The sequence below is a fragment of the Acomys minous genome (assembly GCF_964271855.1).
Source record: "Acomys minous genome assembly, chromosome: 2".
Classification (NCBI taxonomy): Eukaryota; Metazoa; Chordata; class Mammalia; order Rodentia; family Muridae; genus Acomys; species Acomys minous.
In genome coordinates, this window is record NC_140484.1 from 78,916,261 (window position 1) to 78,940,694 (window position 24,434).

Sequence of the window (24,434 nt, forward strand, 5' to 3'; positions counted from 1 at the left end):
CTGACCTTCGAGTTGTTCTGGAAAGACTCCAGCAGGAAACACAGCTTCCTCTGTAGCTCCTGTAAGTCTCTGGAGACACTTGTGGGCTCTTCTTTGGCCATCTTGAAATGTCCTTCAGTCTCACTCTAGATTAACTCCTCTACCAGTACCTTCATCACTATAGCGTGGAGCCCAGGCTCGCATGTCGCTCCATCTCTTGCTGTCACTGAAGGAAACAAACCATTTCTTGGATCATTATTAGTCTCCAAGGAGCACGTACCATCACCTACACACTGATGGCAGGCATGCTGATGGACACAACTTGACGATATTTATCAAAATTTTAGGCTGCACACATTTTACTCCACCAATTTATTTTTCATGAAGCTAACCAAGATAGATATATGAAAACACACCCAAAGGATGTGTATCATATTCCTGTTTATAATTCATAATGACCAACAAGATAGCAGAAAGAACCTAAATTCATTATAAACATTTCACTGTTACACACACACACACACACACAGTGTAGACAAAGCTCTAAGAGTATATGTCTTTAGCCTGAATGTTGAAAAGAATATATGACAAGAAAACTGAATGTACTATTCAAATCTCACCACCCCTTCCCCCTATGTACCCTACCTCTCCCAGTCTTTCTTTTCTCCTACAGCAGGGACTTCGGTACTTTCTCGTCTTTCTTTCTTTGGCTGCCAAGTACCTTGTACAATGCCAGGCTTCATTTCTGTGTGATGAGGTCCTCACTAACAAGACCTGTCCCCAAGGCCTTGTCACAATTATTTTCTATCACTCAACAACAGCCTGGAATTTACAAGATTGTCTCCATCTTACATAGTGTATGCATTTTTTTCATTATAGCAATGTGTCAAATTATATATATACTTTTAACTCTGGTGGAGTTTTCAAACTAAAAAAATATTATTCTTATTTTGTGTTTCCCAGAACATCTGTCTGGGTTAGACAAAGTGGGATCTCTGCATGTCTCCTTGTAGCTAACCTCCTGGTCTTATATATGGTGTGTTCAGTTGATTCTGTCACGGTACCAAAAATAACTGAGCGATACTCACGTTTGTTTACTATATTAAATATCCTACTCTCTATTGCCTTTTGTCTACACTACATGCCAATGTCTACACTATAGAGTCTAGCATGCACACTTTGATCACACCAGCTAATGATTTTTTCTTCCCCCTTGGCCACCAACCCTTGCACCATTTGTTGTTAAGGCAGCAGCTGGCATTAATGTTGAATGTAGGATCATCCCACAGCTTTCAGTTTACCTAATCTCATCTCTTACTGCATGTTAAAACAAGTCAAACTGTCCCCTTACAACTCTTTGGCCTGGGAAACATGCAAGTGCCACCCGGACCGGTCTGAGGAGTCTGATGAAGGCAAACATATGGTGAATGCGGAGGAGGGCCGCAATCAGCACAAGCATCTACCTAGCCACCAATGTTCAAACTATCTACTCCTTCTAGGGCCCACTCTGAGCAGCATCACCGGGAAGGCGCCATCCCAGCCGGCCCGAGGGCGCCCCGCCTAGTCTGCGCTTTAGGGGGCCTAGCTGGACTCTCAGAGAACAGGCCCCGCCCCTTCCAAAGCTCTAAATAAAGTCTCGGCTCACGACTCCGGGGTCCCGCGAGCAAACCGCCACTGTGAACGTTCCAGCTGCGGGTCGGGCCGAATCCCGAGCTGGGGGCAGGGCCTTCAGGGAGCCTGGGAACCTATTCTGGTCCCCTTTTCCGATGAGAGTTGAGACTTTCGATCTAAGGCAAGGGATCCACGGAGAAGGAAACCCAGTGTGCTGTAGATGGGAATCTGACACCCACCCCACCCACTCCCGACTACGGGGCACAGAAACTAGGAGATGGGGACTCAGGGGGATTGGGCACCCAGTCACTGATCACCTGGTGCAAAACCAGCTTTGACACCTGTAGCTTCCTCCTGCCGCGGTGCATGGCACCCTGTTGACCAATCCTAGGGAGGAGGTGGGGATGCCTAGACAAGACTCCACGGCTTCCCATGCATGTTTACCAAGAGGAGGTAGGGCCTCGCGCATGAGTTGGCTCTGGTGCCCCCGACCCCACTCAGTTTTTTTGTCTTTTTTCCCCCAAATCTAGCTGCCAGTGTGTAACGCGAAGACGGCTGGAAACGGTGGATGGGATATCCCCGGGGGCTCCCACCCGCACGCAGTGACATCAGACAACTTCGCTAACCTAGAGGCCCGAGGGTTACAGGGCAAGGAAGCTAGTGCATTCTCCCTTTGGCCGCCCCTGAACTCCTTCACTTCCCAGGCGGAGCTTGGAGGGTTCAGCCAGCCGGGGTCCCATAAACTCCACACACCCACAACTTTGCTCTCTCACCTGGTGCTGGCTGCCGCGATACTCCGCTCTGCAGCCACCGAGGGCGCGAAACGAAATGGGAGGAAGAGAAAGCACTCAAGCCCGGCCCCTCCCCATCGGCGAGCGCTCTTCCTCCACCCAGGCCGAAGCCCCGCCCCTGTGCCCCGCCTCTCTCCGAGGCTCCGCCCCTCCCTTTTTCCTAGCTCTGGCCCTCCGCCCAGGCCGAAGCCCCGCCCCTGTGCCCCGCCTCCCTCTGGGGCTCCGCCCCTCCCTTTTTCCTAGCTCTGGCCCTCCGCCCAGGCCGAAGCCCCGCCCCTGTGCCCCGCCTCCCTCCGGGGCTCCGCCCCTCACTTTTTCCTGGCGCTGGTCCTCCGCCCAGGCTGAGGTCTCCGCCCCTCCTTCCCAGCTCTAGGTGGAAGGATCTAGCCCCTAGGCGGCTACAGGACTTTGCTAGGCAACCTCGCTTCTTCCCATACATACACTCTAGGAGCAACCCCTACAAATTTCGAGACTCTAGAGGATGACTAATGCGGAAATGAGAGCTCGGAGGCAATTCCCTCCTACAGCGGTGACCGTGTCTCAGGAAGACTGACAGTGAAAGGTGGGTTTTTTAGAGAGAGAACCAGTTCTGGATTCATCTCCCAGAGTTCAAGTCACACTAGTCAGTCGGTTAAGGGTTAGGTTCCTCCTCTACTGGACGGTTCTAGCTCTTACTCAAGTGCAAATGTTGGCAGCCAGAGAATTTTGGAATAAATTTTCTCCTTTTTACAAATTTAAAAACAAAAACAAACGGATAGCTAGAGGGATAAGGTTTATAAATAAATTCAAATTTTCTTAAGGACCCATGGTAGGGAAACTCGTGTTTCCTGGTTCCAAATCTAGGCCTGAGGAGCCCAGTTACTGCTCAATGACAGTGCTATTGGCATTTGAGAATGGAATGAGTCTGTTTCTGAGATGTGCGCGCTGTCGGGTGCTTGGTAGCATTCCTGGGCTCCACGCACGAAATAAATACAAATACAATACGTGGTAACAGTATCTTCCAGGTGTGATGACTTAAAGTGTTTCCAAGGGGTTGGGGGATGGGCGCAATCATCCAGAACTCAAAAGCACTGCCTCTGGGCTTGCAGCAGAGAACTGTGGGGTGCCCATCTCAGGGCCCAGGTCTGGCTGTGGTGGTGTGAGGTTGCTGAAGTCTTTTTCACACATTAAATGGGGAGAAGGGCAAACCCAAGTGCTTGCCTGCTACTAACCAGGTCTCAGCCTCTTACCACCCAAAGATCTGGAATGGCCCATCTCTCCCTTTATGCCCTGTGCAGACAGAATCCTGAAAAGTAACTCTGGGTAAAAAGAGGAAGCACACGGCTGTGCTACAGTGAGGACAACGGAAAAGATGCCTTTAAAGAACTGAACACGTATCAGGCACATAGTATGGACTAGGAAGCTGGTTCTGAGGTTAGACCCCTGCTTAGTACCCAGTTCTGCTTAGTAGCCAGTACTCATATAAGGGCAATACCATCTGTAACTCCAGTTCCGTGGATATGGCGCCCTCTTCTGGCCTCAGTGAGCACTGCATGCACGTGGTGAAAAGATACATACTGACAAAACAACCACACACATAAAATAAATAAAGACGTTAAAAATACACTCCACAGGCTTGGGGAATAACAGTAGTGTGTTTTTCAAGAACGTCCATGAGTTGTGTATCCAATCTCATCACTGGGGAGAAATTGATATTGTTACTTTAGCCACCTTATGTTTCAAGAAGTAATTAAGCTGGTAGATAGAGAAATGAATTTGGAGAAGACTTAAGGTGGTGGTGGTGACGGTGAGAAGTTTAAGGAAGGGGTCGCTGGGATCGCACTCCAACTTCTCTGCAGCAGAAAGGGGAAATGAAGCACAAAGGAGAGCGGGGTGGGGGGTGGGGGTGGGGTGGGCGCAGAAAGGGTGTGTCCCTGCAGGTTTTAGCTTCAGGCGCTCTTCCGGGCTGCACGCACTTTCTGTAGCTGGCAGTATTACAGTATAACACATTCCTCACAGAGGCGGGGCGGGGGAGGGAGGGGGAGGAATGGGTTTGTTTTTCTTAGACCATCAGGCCCTCACGGACCTTGCTTTGGAGAAATTGAGGCTTCGCTGGGATTTCAGTTTAAGGGCGCCATCTAGGGGCGCCTCTTTGAATCCTCTAACTCCTGTGCCCTCCAGCATCTATCTATCTATCTATCTATCTATCTATCTATCTATCTATCTACCTATCATCTATCTACCTCTATTTATATTTATTTATTTTTACTTTATTATTCATTTATTCACTTTACATCCCGGTTATAGGCCCCACCCTCCTCTCCTCCAAGTCCCCCCCTCCCTCCCTCCCACCTCCCTATTCCTCAGAAAAGGGGAGCCACCCACCCACCCCAGCTCTTCAATCCTGATCAGGACTGAGCCTAGCAAGGCAGTCCTTCCAGAGGGAAGTGACAGAAAAACAGAGACATGTCCATGTCAGAGACAACCCTGCTCCCTTTACCGGTAGACCCACATGAAGCCTGAGCTGCCCATGAGCTATATGTATGTAGAGTACCTACAGTCCATGCACGGTCTTTGGTTGGTGCTTCAAATGCCACAGGCCCCTCTGGACCCTGGTTAGTTGGCTCTGTTGGTCTTCTTGTGGAGCTCTTGTCACCTAACCCCCCACCCCCGCCACACGCACACTTTTCTACTAGACTCCCTGTGTTTCGCCCACTGTTTGGCTGTGAGTCTCAGCATCTGTTTGGAAACTTCGCTTGATGGAACCTCTAGGAGGACAACTCTGATAGGCACTTGTCTATCATTACGAGTTGGCACTCTTGCATGGGGCGGGTCTTGGGTTGGGCCAGGCTGGGTTGGACATTCCCTCAATCTCTGCTCTATCTGTTCTATCTTTATCCCTGCAGGTCTTGTAGGCAGGGTAAGTTTTGCATCAAAGTTTTTGTGGGTAGGTTGGTGTTCTCCTCCCTCCACTAGGAGTCTTGTCTAGTTAGAGGGTGGAATGCTACTCAGCCATTAAAACAAGGAAATAATGAAATGTGAAGGCAAATGGATAGAACTACAAAAGATCATCCTGAATGAGGTAACCCAGGCCCAGAGAGACACACATGGTATATACTCACTCATAAGCAGATTTTAGCCTTTTACTACAGGATAAATATACTACAATGCACAGACCCAAAGAAGGTAAGTAACAAGGAGGATCCAAGGGAAGATGCTTAAATCTCACCCAGCAGACACTCTTAGTGCCTGCATTCCCAAACATAAAAACTAGGGAGATGAGACTGTTGTATTGTTGAGAAGATTGCAAGAGAGGACGCCTTTATGTGGTGGGCACAGACACCAGAAGATCACGTGTCAGCAAAAGATCTTCCTGCTTTAAAGTCTGTGAACACAGCTAGTTTTTAAGGTACATTAGACTTCAGACAAGAGCTTGTCTTCTTACCCAGGAAGCCATGGGCTCATCAGCACTGTGCTAGTCTCTACTCTTCACACACACGGATGAGAGTCTCAGATGTACAACCCAGTGACACAAAGGGCTGACTCTGTATGCTTTGTGTGTGATCTGGGCAGCAGAGCTGGTCCTTGTATGTGCTAGGCAAGTCCTCTACTGGGCTTGAACCACTTCCCAGACCTGCTATATACTTTATGGTAAGAGAAATTAACATAAGGAATGAGGAATGTCGGAGGAACGTTGGGTTATTTTGAAGTACAGAGAGCAGAACCTTGAGCATAAAGTGAGAAAAAAGAAACTGATGTGCTTGGTGCTTATTAAGGGGGCTGAAAAAACATTTATGCCCTGGGCAGTTGCTCTATGAAAAGAACAAAACAAACAAACAAATAAAAATTCATGTTGTATCCACTCTGATTAAGAAAAGCCAATGCTAGGGCTGAAGAGATGGCTCAGAGGTTCTCACTGACTGCTCCTCTGGAGGTCCTGAGTTCAATTCCCAGCAACCACATGGTGACTCACAACCATCTATAATGAGATCTGGTGCCCTCTTCTGGCCTGCAGGTGTATGGGCAGACAGAACACTATACAATTGCTTGCTTGTATGCACACACACACACACACACACACACACACACACACACACACACACACACAAATAAAAATAAATTTCAAAATATTTTTTTAAAAAAAGCCAACATTGGAAAACTATGTGTAACTGTATTTGGTTTCCTCGTGCATGATATAGGAACATCATGGGAAAACTAGATGAAGAAGCCGACTTGCACCATGCTGAAAGAGCTTGATGCACCTACCTTGGTTTTAAGAGAATTTTGAAAGCAGCCATATGATAAGTGCTTTGAATGCTGGGGTGGTGATGAATCTTGGGGACTTCTTGTGAGAATATATGTGCTTGTGTGCCTGTGACTATCATATTGGTGGTAGCATTCATAAAGAGCCTGTTACATGGAGTGACAAAACTGTCCCAAACTGTCCAGGACAGAGAAAGTTCTCAAGATGCAAGACTACAGTGTGGAAAGTAGGGAAGAGCTAAGGGTGCAGCCTGGCTGGTAGAATATTTGCCCATCATGCACTGGGCTGGTTTCCAGTATTCCAGTGGTCCACACCTGTAACCCCAGCTCATTTGGAAGCAAATGATTGTAAGTTCAAGGTTTTCTTTGGGCCCTGTCTCAAAGTGTGTGTGTGTGTGTGTGTGTGTATGTAAATGTCCTAGGAAAGTTAGGACTTATTAAACCCTCAAACAAACCTGATGGGGTGGATGCTCACAATATTTTCCCCCCAAAATAGCATGGGATTTAAACATGAAAACTGACAGATTCACTTGAAGATATAGAGGGATTTGCTCAAGCTGCGCATCACTTAGTTGGAAGTGCAGGGTCTAGTTAGACCACTCCAACTCAACACCAGCCTGGGCCTTTAGACCTCTCTCGGGTCAAGATCTCCTGCTGCATTCCTGGGCCATTGCTAAACACCTCCATCCCCTTCTGTCAGCAATACTTCCTGCTGCTCAGCTCTGCCTCCTACAAAGGGAGCCAGCAGGTCAAGCCCAGTCTTGTGCTTAAGCATAGAAGAGGCCCCTCCTCTTAGCAACAGACGCTAAAGCCTGGTTACCCACCACTGGGCCTGGGTGCGTGCTCCATTACTGCTAAAGCTTCTCAGGGAAACGAGAGAGGAGCCTAGACGGGAGAGGGTGTTATCTAGGATAGCAAGCCTCCCTTCTGTATACTAATATGTAGCCATGTTTCAGTTATGTCCTTTGCAGAGACTTCAGTGCGTTCTGGGAAGGTCCAAGAAATCTGCTGAAGGGAAAAGAAGAACAAATAGTGCAAGCAGTGGGGACTAGAGCATCCTGCAGAGTGCCACGCTACCTCTTCATCCTATGTCCTTTCTTCCTCTGCCATTCTGCCAGGGAATGGCCCCGGATACCAAAGTCTATGACCTCAGAGAGACAGCTTTGTGTCAGCGCTTTCAGAGTGTCTGAGAGTTCCGCTGCTGGTGTCACCCCCAACTCTGCTCTAAGGCATCCCAGATTTCAAAGCAGCTGCATGGGAGAGACTGATCCTCAGAGGAACTGAGAACTCTTTATTCTTTCTTTCATAGGTACAATCAGAACAGGCACCATGAGCTACACCGATTGCTCATCGCAGAAGGTGGGTGTGATGTATAAGGCGTGTTTTCCTGTACTTGTGTCTTCAATATGTAAGCAATTGAGAGTGCGTGGGAGGAGGGATACTTCACACAGAGATTGCCATGTTAGACTCCTTTGGCCTAGAAAGTATGTTTTTAATTTTACTCTGAAATGGTAGAAGTACGAACTGCTGTCCTTTCCCTTCCTTTCCAATGCCACTAGAGCACATACTCCAGCGGGCAGGTCTCACTTTTTTTTTTTTTTTTTTTTTTTTTTTTTTTTTTTGGTTTTTCGAGACAGGGTCTCTCTGTGTTAGCCTTGGCTGTCCTGGACTCACTTTGTAGACCAGGCTGGCCTCGAACTCACAGCGATCCGCCCTCCTCTGCCTCCCGTGTGCTGGGATTAAAGGTGTGCGCCACCACGCCCAGCTTCTCATTTTTGCCTGCACATCAGAGTATTCTGGGCCATTTTCTGACATAGTTATGGGGTTGCAGAAATAATGGCTCAGTGGATACGAGCTCCTCCTGAATGAGCACTTGAATTTATAACCCAACTCCTGTGATAAAATGGGCACAGAAGCGTACAGCTGTAACTCCAGCACTGGGTGGGGCGTGAGGATCAGAGACAGGGAAATCACTGAGGCTTGCTGGCTACCAGTCTTGTTCTAGGCTTGGTGATAAACTCAGTCTCAAAGGGAATAGAATGACACTTGACATCTCTAATTTCTGCCCATGCATGGGCATGCACACCTGAGCATACATTACTAATTAAAATAATTTTTAAATTATAAAGTATAGCCTCAGGCACAGAGGTACATGCCTGTACTCTCACCCCTGGGGAGGAGGGGTCAAGGCAGCAAGACTGTACATTCCAGTGCAATCTAGACTATATGATCTCAAAGCAACAATAAGAACCTTATCAGAAATCAGAGCCCTAGCCAGGCATAGTGGCACAAGCACTCAGCACTCAGGAGGCAGAGGCAGGTGGATCACTGTGAGTTCGAGGCCAGCCTGGTCTACAAGGCGAGTCCAGGACAGCCAAGGCTACACAGAGAAACCCTGTCTGGAAAACCAAAACCAAAACCAAATAATAATAATAATAATAATAATAATAATAATAATAATAATAATAATAATAATAATAAAAGAAAAAGAGAAAAGGAAAAATAAAGTAAGAAAGAAAGAAATCAGAGCCCTGGCCCTCACCCTCAAAGACTTTGATCCAGATTTGGAGTGTCATGGTGGAGTGCCAAGAGCTCTATCTTTAACACAGGCTGGAATGGATCTAGCATAGCAGCAAGCCATGGTGTGCGATCAGAAATACACAGTCTGTACTGGTTTTTGACAGTAGTCTCAGCACTTGGGAAGCCGTGCAGCTGAGACCAGCCTTAGAAACAAGCAAATCACCAAACACACTGCCCCAAAGCAATACTTTTTTTCCCCCAATCCAGGTTCAAGACTCTTGGGTGAAAAAACTAAGATGCCAAGACCTACTGGGTTGTCACTTTAAGTACCCAGAGAAGCATTTAAAGTAGACACTTTATAAAAGTAGATCTATTATGTATCCAAGTCCATGCTCTGAAATGAAAATTCCCTAGAATTTACCAAACAAGACTTTCATGTTGTTAGCAAACCATTTTGTGTAGCAAGGACACCATTATAAGAGTCCCCACCTACTCCCATGAGGAATTCTCCCTCAGAGGATTCTTGGCCAGAATCTGTCAGGAAAACCCCCTACTGTGCTGCAGAATGGATCCCTCCAGGCTATGTGCTGATTGATGACCATGTTCCTGTCCTGCAGGCTTCTCTGTGGGTGTCTTAGTCTGTGCCCAGGAACCAGCTTAACGAAGACTGTGTTTCTGTAGAGGTCCTGGAGTTCCGCAAACTGCTCAATGTTTGCTTTGTTCATAGCCCGAGAAATGGCTTCTCTGCCTGCTTGTGGAATATGCTGTCTCAGTTCTCTGTCCTGAGCTTTCTGAGTCATCTATCTGTCTTTGTGTCTATCACCAGACTGACCCTTTCTCGGGTTGGAAACACAGATATATAATTTAGTGTGCCCCACACCTCAAAGAATCTACAGGTTCTGGCAACCAAGAAGTCCAAGTTAGACACAGGGTTCCCACTGATGTCACTGAGATGCCTTCTCCTTCTGATGTCTTTGATGGCATCTGTTTTGCTATTTTAAGACACACATTCCCCCACAACAGGCAGAGATGACTGTTGGGAGTTCTGGGCGTAAGCTGCCTCTCAGTTAATGACATTAATAACAAAGGGTGAGCCTTCCTCTGCAGCTCTGGCAAAAGCAGACAGGAGTACTCTGATCAAATGCTTGCCTCACAAATCATCCTCTAGCTAATGATCATGGGTAGGAAGATGGAGCCATGATTAGTCTCATGCCTAGAGCCAGAGGCTAGGATCAGCCACAATGTGCCACATGGATTGAAACTGGAGTAGAGCAGGCTTTCCCACCAAGACTATATTCTACTTTCTTTTGGTGGGAGGGTTAACTTCCCATGTGCTATTGGCACCGAAATCAGGTTTACCCCATGGTGAAGAGACACACAATGATTACTAAGACCCCCTCCCAGAAATTGCTACCGTCCTTCCTGACTCCACAAGGTCGGGGCTTGTGGCTTTAATTGCTCATTCTTGTTGTAGTTGTAACTTACTCAAGATGTTCTCGTTTGGTGGTGTTTGTTGCTCTTTTAATGAAGTTTTTGTTTAAAACAGATTTTAAAATCTAGGCCAAAGGAGAGATTTCCACTGACCACAAATTCTTCATGCATGCAAAGACACAATGCAGATAGCCCTAACCTATTCATTGCTACATGCCTTATAGCTGGGGCCTTGGAAGAAGTAACAAATGCCTTCATGTCCTTGAAAGTACCTTTGCCAGAATCTTCTTTGGATGGTATTGTACCTTCTTAAGATGATGAGGTTCATTTCCAGTTGATTCTGGGATTTCTTTCCTTTTTTGTTCCCCTTGTTGATACAGATCTGGCATGGATTTCAGTTGTAGAAGAGGGAATTCTTGGAGATAACTGGCTAGCTCACAGGACCTGAGATTGAAGCCAAGAACAAAGAGGCAGTCAGTGATTGAGATGAGCATAGGAAAGCTGAGTAGGATGGTTCATGATTGGAACCCTGACACTTGACTTTGAGTTTGAGGTCAGCTTGGGTTGTGAACCCTGCCTCCAAAAAGCAACCATTCAACAACAACAACAGCTGGCATTCCAAGTTCTGTAAGATGAAAATAACAAGGCCATTGGTTCTCAAGAACACCAGGTTTGGGGTGGGGGCCAAGTGGCCCTACTCTAAAGTATCCATTGGCCAACCATTGGTAGCAGCCTTTGAAGAAACACTGAATTAGGCTGTGAGATCAGTGAACCCATTCCATGTTTTCAAAGATCTTAAGCTTAAAGCACATCTATGATCATAGTTTTCCTATTCTCATTTAATTTTGAGGCCCATGACCTTCCTAGAGTAATTTGCCATGTTAGGGATTCCTGACATTTCTGAGCTGAAAGGCGATGCACATTAAAAAGCCACTGCCCTAAAAGACAGGTCTGCCACTTTTGTGTCTGGGGTGTGGTACTTACCATTCTGTGTCTTGGTTTGATCAGCTAGAATGGGCTACCAAAAAAAAAAAAAAAAGCCTGGCATACAATCATTTGGAGTTTGGGTAGACATCGTTGCTTATTTAATGATACAGTAGCTACCCGGCAGTTAGTGGGGTTAGGGGTTATCAGTGAGGAGTTAGCCTTGGTGATTCATGGCTAATAGGGAATCCTATGCCCCTCTTCCACCCTCAGCCTGCATCAGCAATCTTGCATGCCGTAATTTTCAGACCTCTATGCCTGTGTCTCATCTTACACCAGAGCTAATTAACCCAAGTGTCACATTCTAAGGCTGAAGTCAGTCTACCAGCACGAAAATCCTTCAAATCATCTTGAAAGTGAAGAACAGCAGATCCTCCCCATCAATGCATCATTTTCTGCCCCCCCCCCAGTGGGTGGAATGAATTGGAGTCTATCACAGCCTCAGATGAAATGTTTGACTTGAGGAAAGGGGCTGAGTCTTCAGCAAAAACCTCATGCAATGCTGTACAGCCTCCAGCCAACTCCAGCTCTGTTGAGGAGAGGCACATGAGAACTGACAGCGACTGTGGGAGATGAAAGTTTATGCCCACCTGAAGTTCATACCCAGTGTGTACTCACTGATGAAAGCATGACTCCCACCCCCATGTTTCTCACAGGGATCACAGAGAGTTGCTTACATGCTTGTTAAACAGCATAAGATGCTAAACCATTGCCTGGGTATGGTTTTTAATCAAAACTTTGTATATGGGAAATGCAAGAGCCAACTTTTAAAAGCTATCCACTTTGGGGACCTGACAAGGTGGCTTATCAGGTCAAGGAGTTCGTCTTGCAAGCCTGGTGACATGGGTTCAATCCCCCAAACCTACATAAAAGTGAAAAAAGAGAGTCAATTCCATAAAATTGTCTACTGATTTACAATACAAGACACATAATGGCACATACACCCACAGCCAAATCATGCATACACACACACACACACACACACACACACACACCATGCACACACTATTCATATACTCAATAATAGTAATACTAATAATAAATGATTAAAAATTAAAAGGAGTTCACTTTTAACCCTACCCATGGTTGGGTAGGAGGCACACTCAAAAAGTAGGCTATTTCTTGGGGTAAGAAAATAAACAGAGCCGAGTGTGGTGGCGCACGCCTTTAATCCCAGCACTCAGGAGGCAGAGGCAGGCGGATTTCTGTGAGTTCGAGGGCAGCCTGGTCTACACAGTGAGTCCAGGACAACCAAGGCTATGCAGAGAAACCTTGTCTTGAAAAACAAACAAACAAACAAAAAAAGAAAGAAAGAAAATAAACAGATTGTCTATAGAGGAAAGCCTAGGAGGAGGTGTTGGACAAGACACAGGCTGGTGGTTTAAACATGAAAGCATTCACGTATAATGAATGTAGGGGCCTGCGCAGGACTGTGTGCATAAAACAACTGGGAATCTCTGCAATTCTCACCCTCTCCAGATGCCCAGAAAGCTCTCCCAATTCCTAAAGAGTGCCTTCCTTTCCATTTCCCACAGCTTGACAAGCGTGACTCCATACACCACATGAGCCACTCCCAGGCACGGCCAGAGCTGCCCCCTCTGCCCGTGTCTGCAAATGAGGAGCCATCTGAAGTCTATGAGGTTAGTACCCGTACTGCCTGCTCTTCTGCTGGGGGAAAGGATCTGAGGACCATACCTCTTCTGTGGAGATATTCCTTGGGATCTAGTGAATTCTAACAGTCTTGGGAAGTGGTATTATCCACTTGCGCCATTGTGTCATTAGAAGATACTGCAGCAGTATGAGATTGAACACTGGAAGTTTGAATGAAGGTGTGTTTGCATCTGACCTTACCATTTATTTACCCACTGTTATAGAAACTCCATTTCAGTATCTTCACTTGTAAAATAAGAGCAGTTATATGCCTCTTACCATGTCCATAAGGAATAAAAGTGTACTGTCACCTAACTCTTGGCTGTTGAATGCCAGCTGTCTTCCTTGGCTTCATAAATCTTCCACTGGCCAGAGAACTATCCAAACACAAAGTATTTCCCTAAAGTGTGTGGAAGGTAGAAACACAGCATGCAGCGCTTGAAACTCATCTCTGAGGGAGCAGAGCTCAGGCTCACACAGATAGATATCTCTGACTGTGTCTCCTCTCCTTTATCCCCCTCACAGACCGTCATGTCACACAGCTTCTACCCCCCTCTGATGCAACGCACAGCCTGGACCTTGGCTGTGCCCTTCAAAGAACAGGACCACCACCGTGGACCCAGCGACTCCATTGGCAACAACTATTCCTTGATGGCCCAGGACATGAAACTGAAAGACCTGCTGAAGGTCTACCAACCAGTCACCATCAATGTCCCTAGGGATAAGACCAGTCCAGGCCTGCCATTAGGTACTTGTGACAACATGGTATCTTTTGTGAAGAATGGGGCTCTGAAGTGAAACTTCTACTCCTGGGTTTTCATCCTGGTTCTGCCCTTGGTTGAACCTAACCTTAGCTTGCTTCCTAGAGCCCTACTTTAACCACTATGAAGTAGAAGTTACTATAATGGCTAAAGTGTGCAGCACTGTTTAGTGTGCTTACACTACTGATGGCTACATCACAGATTAACCCAAAATGCCATGATGTAAAGAAAATGCTGTTCATCATCTCCCTGTTTCTACAGGTCAGATCTCTGTAATTGGTTTAGTTGGGTAGTTCAAGCTCAAGATTTCTCACAATCATGCAACCAAGGTGGCAACTAATACCACAGCCATCCAGATAAACAGAAAGGATTCTCTTCAAGGCTCATGCACACTCTTGAGCTGTTCCTGGCTGTTGGTCCTCAGTATCAGTGCCTTGCCACATGGCCTCTGCATAGGATAGCTTATACCATGGCTTCTGACTTCATGAGAATCAGTGAAAGAGGGAGCAAGACAGAGCCGGCACATCAGAAACCACAAAATATTTTGAAAATTAACCTTACAACTGGTGTCTTATCATTTTTACCATAGTCTGTCTGTTAAAAATGAATCACCAGGTCCGGCTCATGTGAAAGTCATATCAGGGAGTGGGGACCACGAGAGGTATACATTTCGGAAACCGTTTACCACAGTGCCTTACGAACATTAACTTATTTTATCCCACCAAATATACATATATTTGCTTACAGAACCCTTTTGTAATTTTTATTAGAAGCACTTTGGAGTTGCTCAGTCTGTCTTAAATCTTTTCTTATTTTCTGTTTCTTCCTCTGTGATATAAGTGAATTTCTCAGCTGTTATCTTCCAACTCACTAATTTTCTTTTCGACTCTACTCAATACTGACTACGTCATGTCTAAAATGTACTTTGTTTTTGCTTGTTTGGTTGGTTGGTGTTTGTGCATGATCTAGTCTTATTTTCGTTGCTGTGATAAAGCACCCTGAACAAAAGAACTTAAGGGAGGAAAAGGCTTATTTGGCTTATAATTCCGGATTACAGACCATTGTGGTTGGGAAGTCAAGGCAGCAACTAAGAGCATCACATTCACAGTCAGAACAAAGAGAGAATAAACCATGGACCATTGCCTGCTGCACACTCAGCTTTCTCTACTCTTATACAGGTCAGGATCTATCCTGTCTACCTTCAGAGATGGTCTTCCTGCCCTAGTTAGCAATCAAGACAATCCCCCACAGACATGTCCACAGGCCAGCCTGATATTGGATAAGTCCTCCCAGGTGATTCTCTGTCATGTCAAGTTGACTGCTAATACCAACCAGCAGGGATGGCAACGTCTTTCTATTTTCAGATTTCTAATAGGATCTATTGTGATTTTTCCTAATTTCTTATTCCACTTTTATGGTCCTAGCCCTGTGAATATCATCTGCAGGGATGCTTGAAGTAGTCCTCATCAGCATTGCCTGTTGATGGAATGCACATGGGCATCTCTAAGATGTTATCTTTGCACATTCATGCGGCAAGGATACAGAGCAAACATTAAATGTCCAGTGTATGAGGTCATACCCTGAAACTTGGGCTTGATGTTCTAATTGCTAATACCATGATTCATGTTTATGTCTGTTTGAGTTTCCATAACAAAATACGCAATTTGGGTAGCTTACAAACAACACATTCTGGAAATTGGAAAATCTAAGTCAAAAAAAAAAAAAAGAAAGAAAGAAAATAAAAAAGAAAAGAAAAGAAAGAAAAAGAAAAAGAAAAAAAACAACCAACAAATTCAGTATTTGAAGAGGGCTCGTTCTGGTTTTAAAATCGCTGTATTCTTTTTTTTTTTTTTTTTATGTATACAGTGCTCTGCCTGCATGTACACCACAGGCCAGAAGAGGGCATATTATCACATTATCAGATGGTTATGAGCCACCATGTGGTTGCTGGGAATTGAACTCTGGAAGAGCAGTCAGTGCTCTTAACCTCTGAGCCATCCCTCCTGTCCTTTTATTAAACTTTTAAAATACATTTCGATCATGTGCCATCCTCCAACACCTTCCAGATCCTCTCTCCCTTCCTACCTATCCAACTCTTTCTTCTTTATCAAAAAAATCAAAACAAAGAAAAAATAAAACAAAAACAATAAAACAAAAAGCACACATAGTGTGCACATACAACAACAGCAAAAACAAAAACAAAAACAAAAAAAACCATGGAGTCTGTTTTCTGTTGGACAGCTACTCCTGGGCATAGAGCTTGGAGTGTGGTTTATATACCCAGTAACACTCCATTGTAGAAAATCAGTTTTCCCTTTCCCAGCAAGTATCAATTGCAAATGGATTCTTGATAGAATCTGCTTCCACTTCCCCTTCTTAGTGCTGGGATTTTTCTGGCTTAAACTTATATATAGGTCTTGTGTGTGCTGTCACAGACCCCATGAGTTTATATGTGCATCAGTCTTGTGTCTGGAAGATGCTATTTCTTGGTGTGTCATCCATCACTTCTGGCTTTTATAATCTTTTCGGGCTCCTCTTTAACCTAAATCCCTGATCCTTGAGGATAGGGGTCTGATTAAAACAACCCATTTAGGACCGAGTGTTCTAAAGTTTCTCACTCTTTTCACATTGTCCAAATGTGAGTCTCTGTATTAATTGCCACCTAGTGCAAGAAGAAGCTCATCTGATGAAGGTTGAGAAAGGCACTCATCTATGGGCATAGCAGTGTGTCATTAGAAGTCATTTTATTGCTATGTTCCTTTAGCAGAATAATAGTAGGTTTCCCCCTAGGGCCCATGGCCTAGCTAGTCTTGGGTTCTTGGCCACAGTAGCAGTGTCAGGTAAGGGTTCCATCTCACGGAGTGGACCTTAAGTCCATTTTTCAGAAGTGGTTGGTTAAGCTATGTGTGGTGGTGCATGCCTTTAATCACAGCACTCAGGGAGGCAGAGGCAGAGGGAGGGGCAGGCTGATGGATCAGTGTGAATTCGAGGCCAGCCTTGTCTACAAAGTGAGTCCAGGTCTGCCAAAGCTACACAGAGAAACTTTGTCTCAAAAAGCAAAAAACAAACCAACAAACAAAAACAGACAAAAAAGTGATTGGTTATTCCTGTAACATCTGTGCCGTCATTACACCAGCGTGTCTTACAGGCGGGTTTCTGTTGAGTGCCACAGAGTTTGTAGCTAGATGACGTTATTTTCTCCTTCAGTGGCATGCAGCACCATGAACATGAGTCAGTAGGGGCTAATCTTCTCATTGGTCAACAGCTTCATTTCTCCATGTTTGGTGACATAAGTAAGTGGTGTCCTCAGTAATGAGGCTTTACCTTCAGGTTGTGGAGAATAACTGGTAGCTTTGGCAATAGCCTGCACTATCTGGAGGGGTCTATAGGACTCCTTTGCTTGAAAACCCAACAAGGTACAATCCATTCCTAGCATCGTAAGTTTTATTTGTGACTGAGGAGGTCTAGTTGGGGCGTTGTCTCCTCATTATAAGGTGACTCCTTTTAAATGCCTTTCATAGCTAATTTAGGAAGCTCTTACAGTAGTCGGTTTCCATGTAGCCTTTCAAAAGTCCATTAGTGTTGTCCCTACCCACATTCCCTCCTTTACCTTGCCTTCCCATCCCATCCTCGATTTAGTCCTTCTGTTCTAGCTTCCTCTTCATCTCTTTATAGCACTGTCTTCTTCTTCTTCCTCTTTCTTGAAAGATGCCCTGCTCCTTCTGTGTCCTACTAGCTACCTAACCTCTGTGGTTATTTGGATATAAACACAAGTATTGGAACTTCAGAGCTAATATACACATATAAAAGAAAGAATGCAGTGTTTATCTGCTTGTGTCTGGGCTACCTCACTCAGAATCACTGTTTCCAGCTCCATGCAGAGGTGGCTGTATCCTTACAGCAACTTTTTATGTCGGAAGAAATCATAGGATCTCTTGGAGAGTTCTCTTTTGTAAGGGGATCTAATCCCCAATTCTCTAAAAGTGTCATTTTAGTATGAGTATGTCTTTAACATTTCTATGTTATATTTAATTTCCTCAGGCTAATGCCTTTAGCAAGCAATGGTCTCTAGCTAAAATTTACTAAAATTATTTTTTTTATCAAATACTGAATTTATCTGTAGTTATCTTCTATTTGTTGCAAATGAATTTGCAGCTAAAATATACTTGTTATAGATGATACTGTTTTCTTAAATTTATGAATGTCATATAAATTTCCTTTTTGAAAATCCACTGATTATAAAAGCCCAAGTCTACTTTATGACAAATATTAAATAATAATATAACCAATGCTTAGAAAATAGAACATACAGTATTGGGCTGTGGATTGAGGAGAAAATTGTTAGTGGTTGTTAAATGTTTGGGTGAAAGAAAGACACACTCATATCCCCATTTTAGAACTGGGAAGCTGACACCAGGAGTAATTAAGTGACTTCTTTAGAGCTACACAGATAACCGGAGCCCACATTTTCTACCTCACCATACCCTACCATGTTCCCCTTGTTCTCCAAGACCATCCCCAACGGTCACATGCCTGTAAATAGAGAATGGTTCATGGATGCCCACCCTTTCTTCACTCTCACAGGACCTAAAGCCTCGTCAGAGCCCTCTAAGAAGAAAATGAAGTTCTCCTTCAAAGTCAAGGAGGATGCCACCGGGTAAGGTGTCACTGTGGGTGCCATAGAATAGAGGAGATTGGACAAAAGCAAGATGCTGTCTGGTCTCATTCAAGGCATAGTCTCCATCTTGTTGGCTTCAAGCATGGGCACATCCCTAGTACTTTATTTCCCCCACCAATCTTTCAAGGCCCTCTATAAAACTAAGTTAATGGACTGAGTAAAGCCAGTATTTATGGCATGTGCGTTGTTACACATCTCAGCCATCTGAAGTGCGTACGTTAGGTGTCACTAGGTGGCCCAAAAGGAGAAGGACTCCCCTTGCAATCCTCAGATCGAAAAAGTAGAGCTGACAAAATACAGAGCCTCCGTGGGAGCCCTAAGAGCTAAGCTGTATCAACTTTCCAGGATGCCGTTGGCCTGCAAACAGTCCTCCTCCTTGCCCGTGAAGAATGACGAGGACTCATGGCTGGCCCACCCAGGAAGCAGACCCATGAGTCCAGAACAGCAGATGGATGTGATGCTGCAACAGGAGATGGAAATAGAAAGTAAAGAGAAAAAACCAACTGAGTTAGACCTGGAGGTACTTTCCTATTTTGCCCCTCCCTCTCTGCCCCCAGCTTGATAAATAGTATCTTGGCATCTGAGTGATTCTAAGCAGCGAATGGCAGAGTCACCTGGGAAGTGTTAAAAGTATAATGAACCTCAAACTCCACCACAGACCACTGAATGAGGATTTGGATGTGTGTATGTTTGTTTTCTCTATTTGATGGGGAAAGGCATGTGGAGGTACAGATCATAGAAACTGATGCTCTTTGTTATTTCTGTTGTCCTTTTCTTTTCTTTTTTGGTTTTTTTGAGACAGGGTTTCTCTGTGTAGTCTTGACTGTCCTGGACTCACTCTGTAGACCAGGCCAGCCTAGAACTCACAGAGATTCTCCTGCCTCTGCCTCCCTGAAAGCTGGGATTACAGGTGTGTGCCACCGCGACTGGCTAGAAACTGGTGCGTTTGAGTCCCTAGCACATAGTTTGCGAAGTGGCAGCCCATGATGGGTGGCCAGATTTTTGCAGGACAAGACAGAGCACTCAGCTAAATCTGAATTTCAGATAAACAATGAAGATGATCTTTTGTGTGAGCAAGCCAACTGTGTTCTGTATTTTTTCTGGTGACAGCTCCAACTTAAGCACAACGGATATGGATGTGTTTTGAAAATGGGGGAAATTTCTCCTGAGGTAGAGCTCCAGATCCTCTAAGGAAAATTTAAATACTCAGAGCTGAGCAGTTCTCCTCTCCTTCAGTGAGAAGAGCCTGCCCATGCATGACCTGGTCACATGCAATGCGTGTCAAGTGACCGGCCTCGAGTGCAAAAGGCATGCATAGCTGTTGTGTGAATAGGACCCATGGCTGCTTGGCTAGTGGGTGGGGCAGGTGGGCACAGCCGCTCAGTCACAACCGTTTTCCCATTTTTTTTCTTTGTTTGTGGAAGAGATATTACTACTATTTGACCAACGGCATCCGCAAAGACATGATTGCCCCCGAGGACGAGGAGGTGATGATACGAATTTACAAGCTGATTCCCAAGGTGCTGCTGACAACGCCAGCCCTTGAACCCCTTCAAGTCGAGCTTAGGTCCGAGAAGGAAAGTGACTATTACTTTAGCCTCATGAAAAGCATCGGTAAGGCGGGGCTTAAGCAGGCCAGGGGCTCCTACATGGAGGGCAATTTCTTTCGTCGGTGTGTCAGTCCGCTTTGTTGTTGCCATGATGAGCCAGAAAAATCCGTTCAAAGCAGGAATTTTGTCTCATGGTTTCAGAGGTTGGGGACACGACCAGTGGTCCCTATTGCTATATTCTGTGATAGAGCAGACTATCACATGGCAGGGGCATGTGGTGCCACAGAGCTGCTCACCTCATCCCACGCAGAGAGCAGAGAGAGGAGAAATAGCATGTGTGTGCTAACAGGCTTCTTCCTTTGGACTTTGTTATATCCAGGCTTCCATCCCATTAGATGGTCTCTATCTGCATCCAAGGCAGGTCTTCCTTTCTCAGCTACTGGCTCACATGCCAGTCACCTCTGGAAACATCCTCACAGACACGCCCAGGAGCGTACCTTACTAATCTCCCAGGAATCATTCAGTCCAATCAAGCTGACAGTCAAAATCAGCCATCACATGGCCAATTTATCAACCACCACCCTGATTCTACTGAACTCACCCCAAAATATCATGTGATCTTTTTAATGCGAATGTCTCCCCATCCTAGGCACCATCTCTAATGTTTACCTTTGAACTAACCATCTTCAAATAGGCATGCTTGTGGCCTGGAGATCTTGTGAAAAAGCAGGCTCTGATTTAGTCACTGTGCATATGGGGTAAAGCCCAAGTTTCATGACTGACAAGCTTCATGGGACTTGGATATGATAGACACAGACATTACACTGTAGGTACCCAAACTTCAAAATGTAGCTAAAGAGCTGCCCCTTCTCCTGTTTTTCTCGATTCCCCTCCACTGTCCCTTCATCCTCTGCACTCCTGGCACCTCTGATTTCAGCTCATCCTGCTTTACATGTCCTGTTCTGCCCTTGCTTCTCTGCTGTTATCCTCTCATATCTGAAGCTTTGGGCTTCTTTTTAGACCATTAACTTTTGGGTAGTGATGCGCATATCACTTCTTCTTGCTCCTCTCCATCCTGAGCCTGGTGCCTTGTGCATACAACAGGTCACATTGGGGAGCATTTGATGACAGGGGATATGAGAGAGAAGGCGGAGGGTAGACTGTTATTTTTTCTGCATCGTTATTACACCCTTACCAAAATGTCTAGCTATTTCTGTTTCCCTAACTGTCTAACAAGTCAGTGTAATGGTTGTCTGTTGTTACACAGAACACATTGCTAGGAATAAGCATGTAAGGCCTTTTGCTTCTAACTCCAACTTGCTTCTCCAGCCATCAACCATCAGCATCACCACTTGTACCTAATGTTCCTGCCAAAGCACAGCTCCCAGCTCCTTGAGCAGACTGACACGTTACCTCTCTACATAACATCCTCCCAACCCCATTATTATTCACGGTGCAACATAATTGTGACCCAGCAACGATTTCATCAATCTTTCTTCCCTATCAAAATGCATCTGATGTCTGAATTTCCATTTATAAGTATCTGGTACTACTTACTGTATTGATTTATATTTGTGTGTAAATTATCTTGGCTAGAGAAGTCAATTAGTCACTAATGGAGTACCGGCAAACATTAATGCACTGTCACAAGAAAAGTAGGACTCACCCTCAGAATCCGATTACTCTACACTGTGAGGTCACACTCCTTCCAGTGAAGTCTCTTCAGAAAGAAAACAACATATGCCAACAGAATGTACTTCCCCAACTTAGTCACACCTAATGGAGTACCCCTGACCTGGCCAATGAGGAGGCATTTCCAGCTATAAATGGGCAGAGACTCATTTCCATTTTGAGTGTACAAAGCTAGGAGCACAAGGTGTTAGAAGACGGTGCCTGATAGGATGTTCTCTTTCTTCACTCTAGTGGATTACATCCTCATGGACCCAATGGAGAAGGGAAGGCTGTTCATCGAGAGCATCCCTCGCCTGTTTCCTCACAGAGTGATCCGGGCCCCCGTGCCCTGGCACAACGCCTACCTGAGCGCCAAGAAGTGGAATGAGGAGCATTTGCACACGGTGAACCCCATGATGTTCAACCTCAAAGAACTGTGGTTTTCAGAGTAAGGCATGGCCCCTGGCCCTTTGCTTTCCTTTCTTTATTGTTCAGCATGTAAGTGAACCGCTTCAGTGTGGCACAGCGAGAGCCGCTCTTGCTCTGTAGCAGAGTGGGCCTAACCAAGACCCTAGACAGAAAGTGTGAGAGTTGTGAATACGAGCCCACCTGCAGGTAAAGAAGCCCTTTGCATTCCGAACATCCATTCTCCCTGCCTGTATGCTCCCTGGAGCATGGTGGGTAAGAGCGTACACTTTGAGCCATTCAGTGTAAGTCTTAGCTCTGCTTTGTAGGCAGATGGGCGTGCTACCTCCCATCTTTGGCCCTTGGTCCCTTGGTCTCTAAGTTTGAAATAATAAGAATTTCTACTTCATAGGGATGTTAAGAGGAGGAGGTAACTCAGCACATGCAAGTACTTAGCACCTGATAAAATTGAAGTACCCAGGAGGAGTTGATTCATTACCTCATTATAGCACATGTCATCCCAAAGAACAGTTCTTTTGCTTGCTTATCTGCCTTTCTTTTCCTTTTTTTATTTTTATTTTTATTTTTTCCGTGTTTTTCCTTAGTGGAGTTCAGTTGGCAAGCTATGATCTGCCAGCTGGATTTATCAATAATTATATTCACTCCAAGAATTTTAGGAATCCAGATGAGATGGAGAGAGACCCTTTTTTTTTCCTTTCAAATTTCAAAACTTGAGATACATGGTTGACTCTTGCATATAGAGATTGTTTCTAGGATTCTGGATACTATGGTCCAAAAATTCTCAAGCCCCTTATATTAAAAACACTCTGATATTTTCATACAGTCTAATACTTTCCCAGGTACTAAATACCATTTCTAGAACAATCATACTGTCTAGCACAATGGAAGTACGATGTAAGCAATTATTACCAGGGATTGTTTAAGAAACAATTTCAAGAATAAAGTCTGTACCTGTTCAGTACAAAAGCAGTTTTTTTCCCCCAGAATATTTCCCACATACTGTTGGTTGAATTGATGCATGCAGTACCCACAGATATGAAAGACCAAGTGGAAAACTCATTGTATTAGGTACGGTTCTGCTGCTGTGATAGATGCCGGGACTAAAAGCAACTCAAGGAAGAAAGGATGAGTCTGGGCTTGTGGTTCCAGGGCGATGGGGTTTAACATGGCAGTGAAGACCAGGCAGCAGTCAAGGAAAGCATGGCAGCCCGACCAGGATCACATTTCGCCCCCACACAGGGGACAGAGGGAAGAGTGAGTGGGGTAAGGCTAGAAACCCTCAACGCCTGTCCCCCGTGACTGTCTTACTTAGAGTTTCTATTGCTGAGGTGAAACACCGTGAACCAAAGCAACATGGGGAAGAAAAGGTTTATTCCGCTTACACCTCCACATCACTGTTCATCCCTGAAGGAAGTCAGCACAGGAACTCAAATGGGACAGGATCCTGGAGACAGGAGCTTAGACAGAGGCCATGGAGGGTGCTGCTTACTGGCTTGTTCCCCATGGTTGTGTCAGCCTGCTTTCTTGTAGAACCTGGACCACCATTCCAGAGATGGCACCACCCACAATGGCCTGGGCCTTCCCGTAGCAATAACTAATTAAGAAAATGCCCTACAGCTGGATCTTATGGAAGATCATCTTAATTGAGGCTCCCTCCTCTCAGACGACTTTTCCTTGTGCTAAGTTGATATAAAACTATCCAGCACAGTGACGTATTTCCTCCAGCAGTGCCGTGCCTCCTCAGTATTCTGTGTCATCCCCAAACACTGCCAGCAACTAGAGAGCAAGGGTTTGACTACATGAATCTTCAGAGAACGCTCTCATTCAAATCACACTTACTCCGTTAAAGTACACTGGCAGTAGTTTTTAGGTTCTTCACAAGCTTATGCCACCCTCAGCACTATCTAATTAAAGGATATTTTTGTCATTCACACCCAATCTACCCCTTCTGTCACCCCCGCCCCTGCAACCACTAATCGTCTTTGTCTTGGTAGATCTGCAGATTCTGGGTGTGTGATAGACACTGAATCATATAATGTATGGTCTTTTGTGTCTGGTTTCTAAATTAAATACAATGTTCTCAACAGCTACTCAAAGAGAAGCAAATGTCAGTAACAGCATTTCTTTTTATAACAGAATA

The 24,434-nt window shown here is 45.2% G+C and overlaps 2 protein-coding genes across 10 annotated transcripts in view; one reads left to right on the forward strand and one right to left on the reverse strand.

Annotated features, from left to right (window-relative positions):
• Window positions 1-2,492, reverse strand: part of LDAF1 (lipid droplet assembly factor 1) — a 20,738-nt gene extending 18,246 nt beyond the window's left edge. For 3 of the 4 annotated variants that reach the window (XM_084773912.1, XM_084773910.1, XM_084773913.1), the window contains exons 1-2: window positions 2,364-2,492; window positions 6-205 (exon numbers count right to left, since the gene is read on the reverse strand). In XM_084773912.1, coding sequence (XP_084630038.1) covers window positions 6-101 — 96 coding nt within the window. In that variant the 5' untranslated portion in view covers window positions 102-205; window positions 2,364-2,492. The other variant, XM_084773911.1, reaches the window with a different exon arrangement.
• Window positions 2,493-2,740: 248 nt separating this feature from the next.
• DNAH3 (dynein axonemal heavy chain 3) overlaps window positions 2,741-24,434 on the forward strand; it is a 175,475-nt gene continuing 153,781 nt past the window's right edge. For 4 of the 6 annotated variants that reach the window (XM_084772128.1, XM_084772132.1, XM_084772131.1 and 1 more), the window contains exons 1-7: window positions 7,298-7,982; window positions 13,094-13,198; window positions 13,734-13,956; window positions 18,554-18,626; window positions 18,993-19,167; window positions 20,072-20,261; window positions 22,121-22,316. In XM_084772128.1, the coding sequence (XP_084628254.1) occupies window positions 7,953-7,982; window positions 13,094-13,198; window positions 13,734-13,956; window positions 18,554-18,626; window positions 18,993-19,167; window positions 20,072-20,261; window positions 22,121-22,316 (992 nt within the window). In that variant the 5' untranslated portion in view covers window positions 7,298-7,952. Of the gene's footprint in view, window positions 2,944-7,297; window positions 7,983-13,093; window positions 13,199-13,733; window positions 13,957-18,553; window positions 18,627-18,992; window positions 19,168-20,071; window positions 20,262-22,120; window positions 22,317-24,434 lie in introns of those variants that run through there. The other 2 variants (XM_084772130.1, XM_084772129.1) reach the window with 2 other exon arrangements.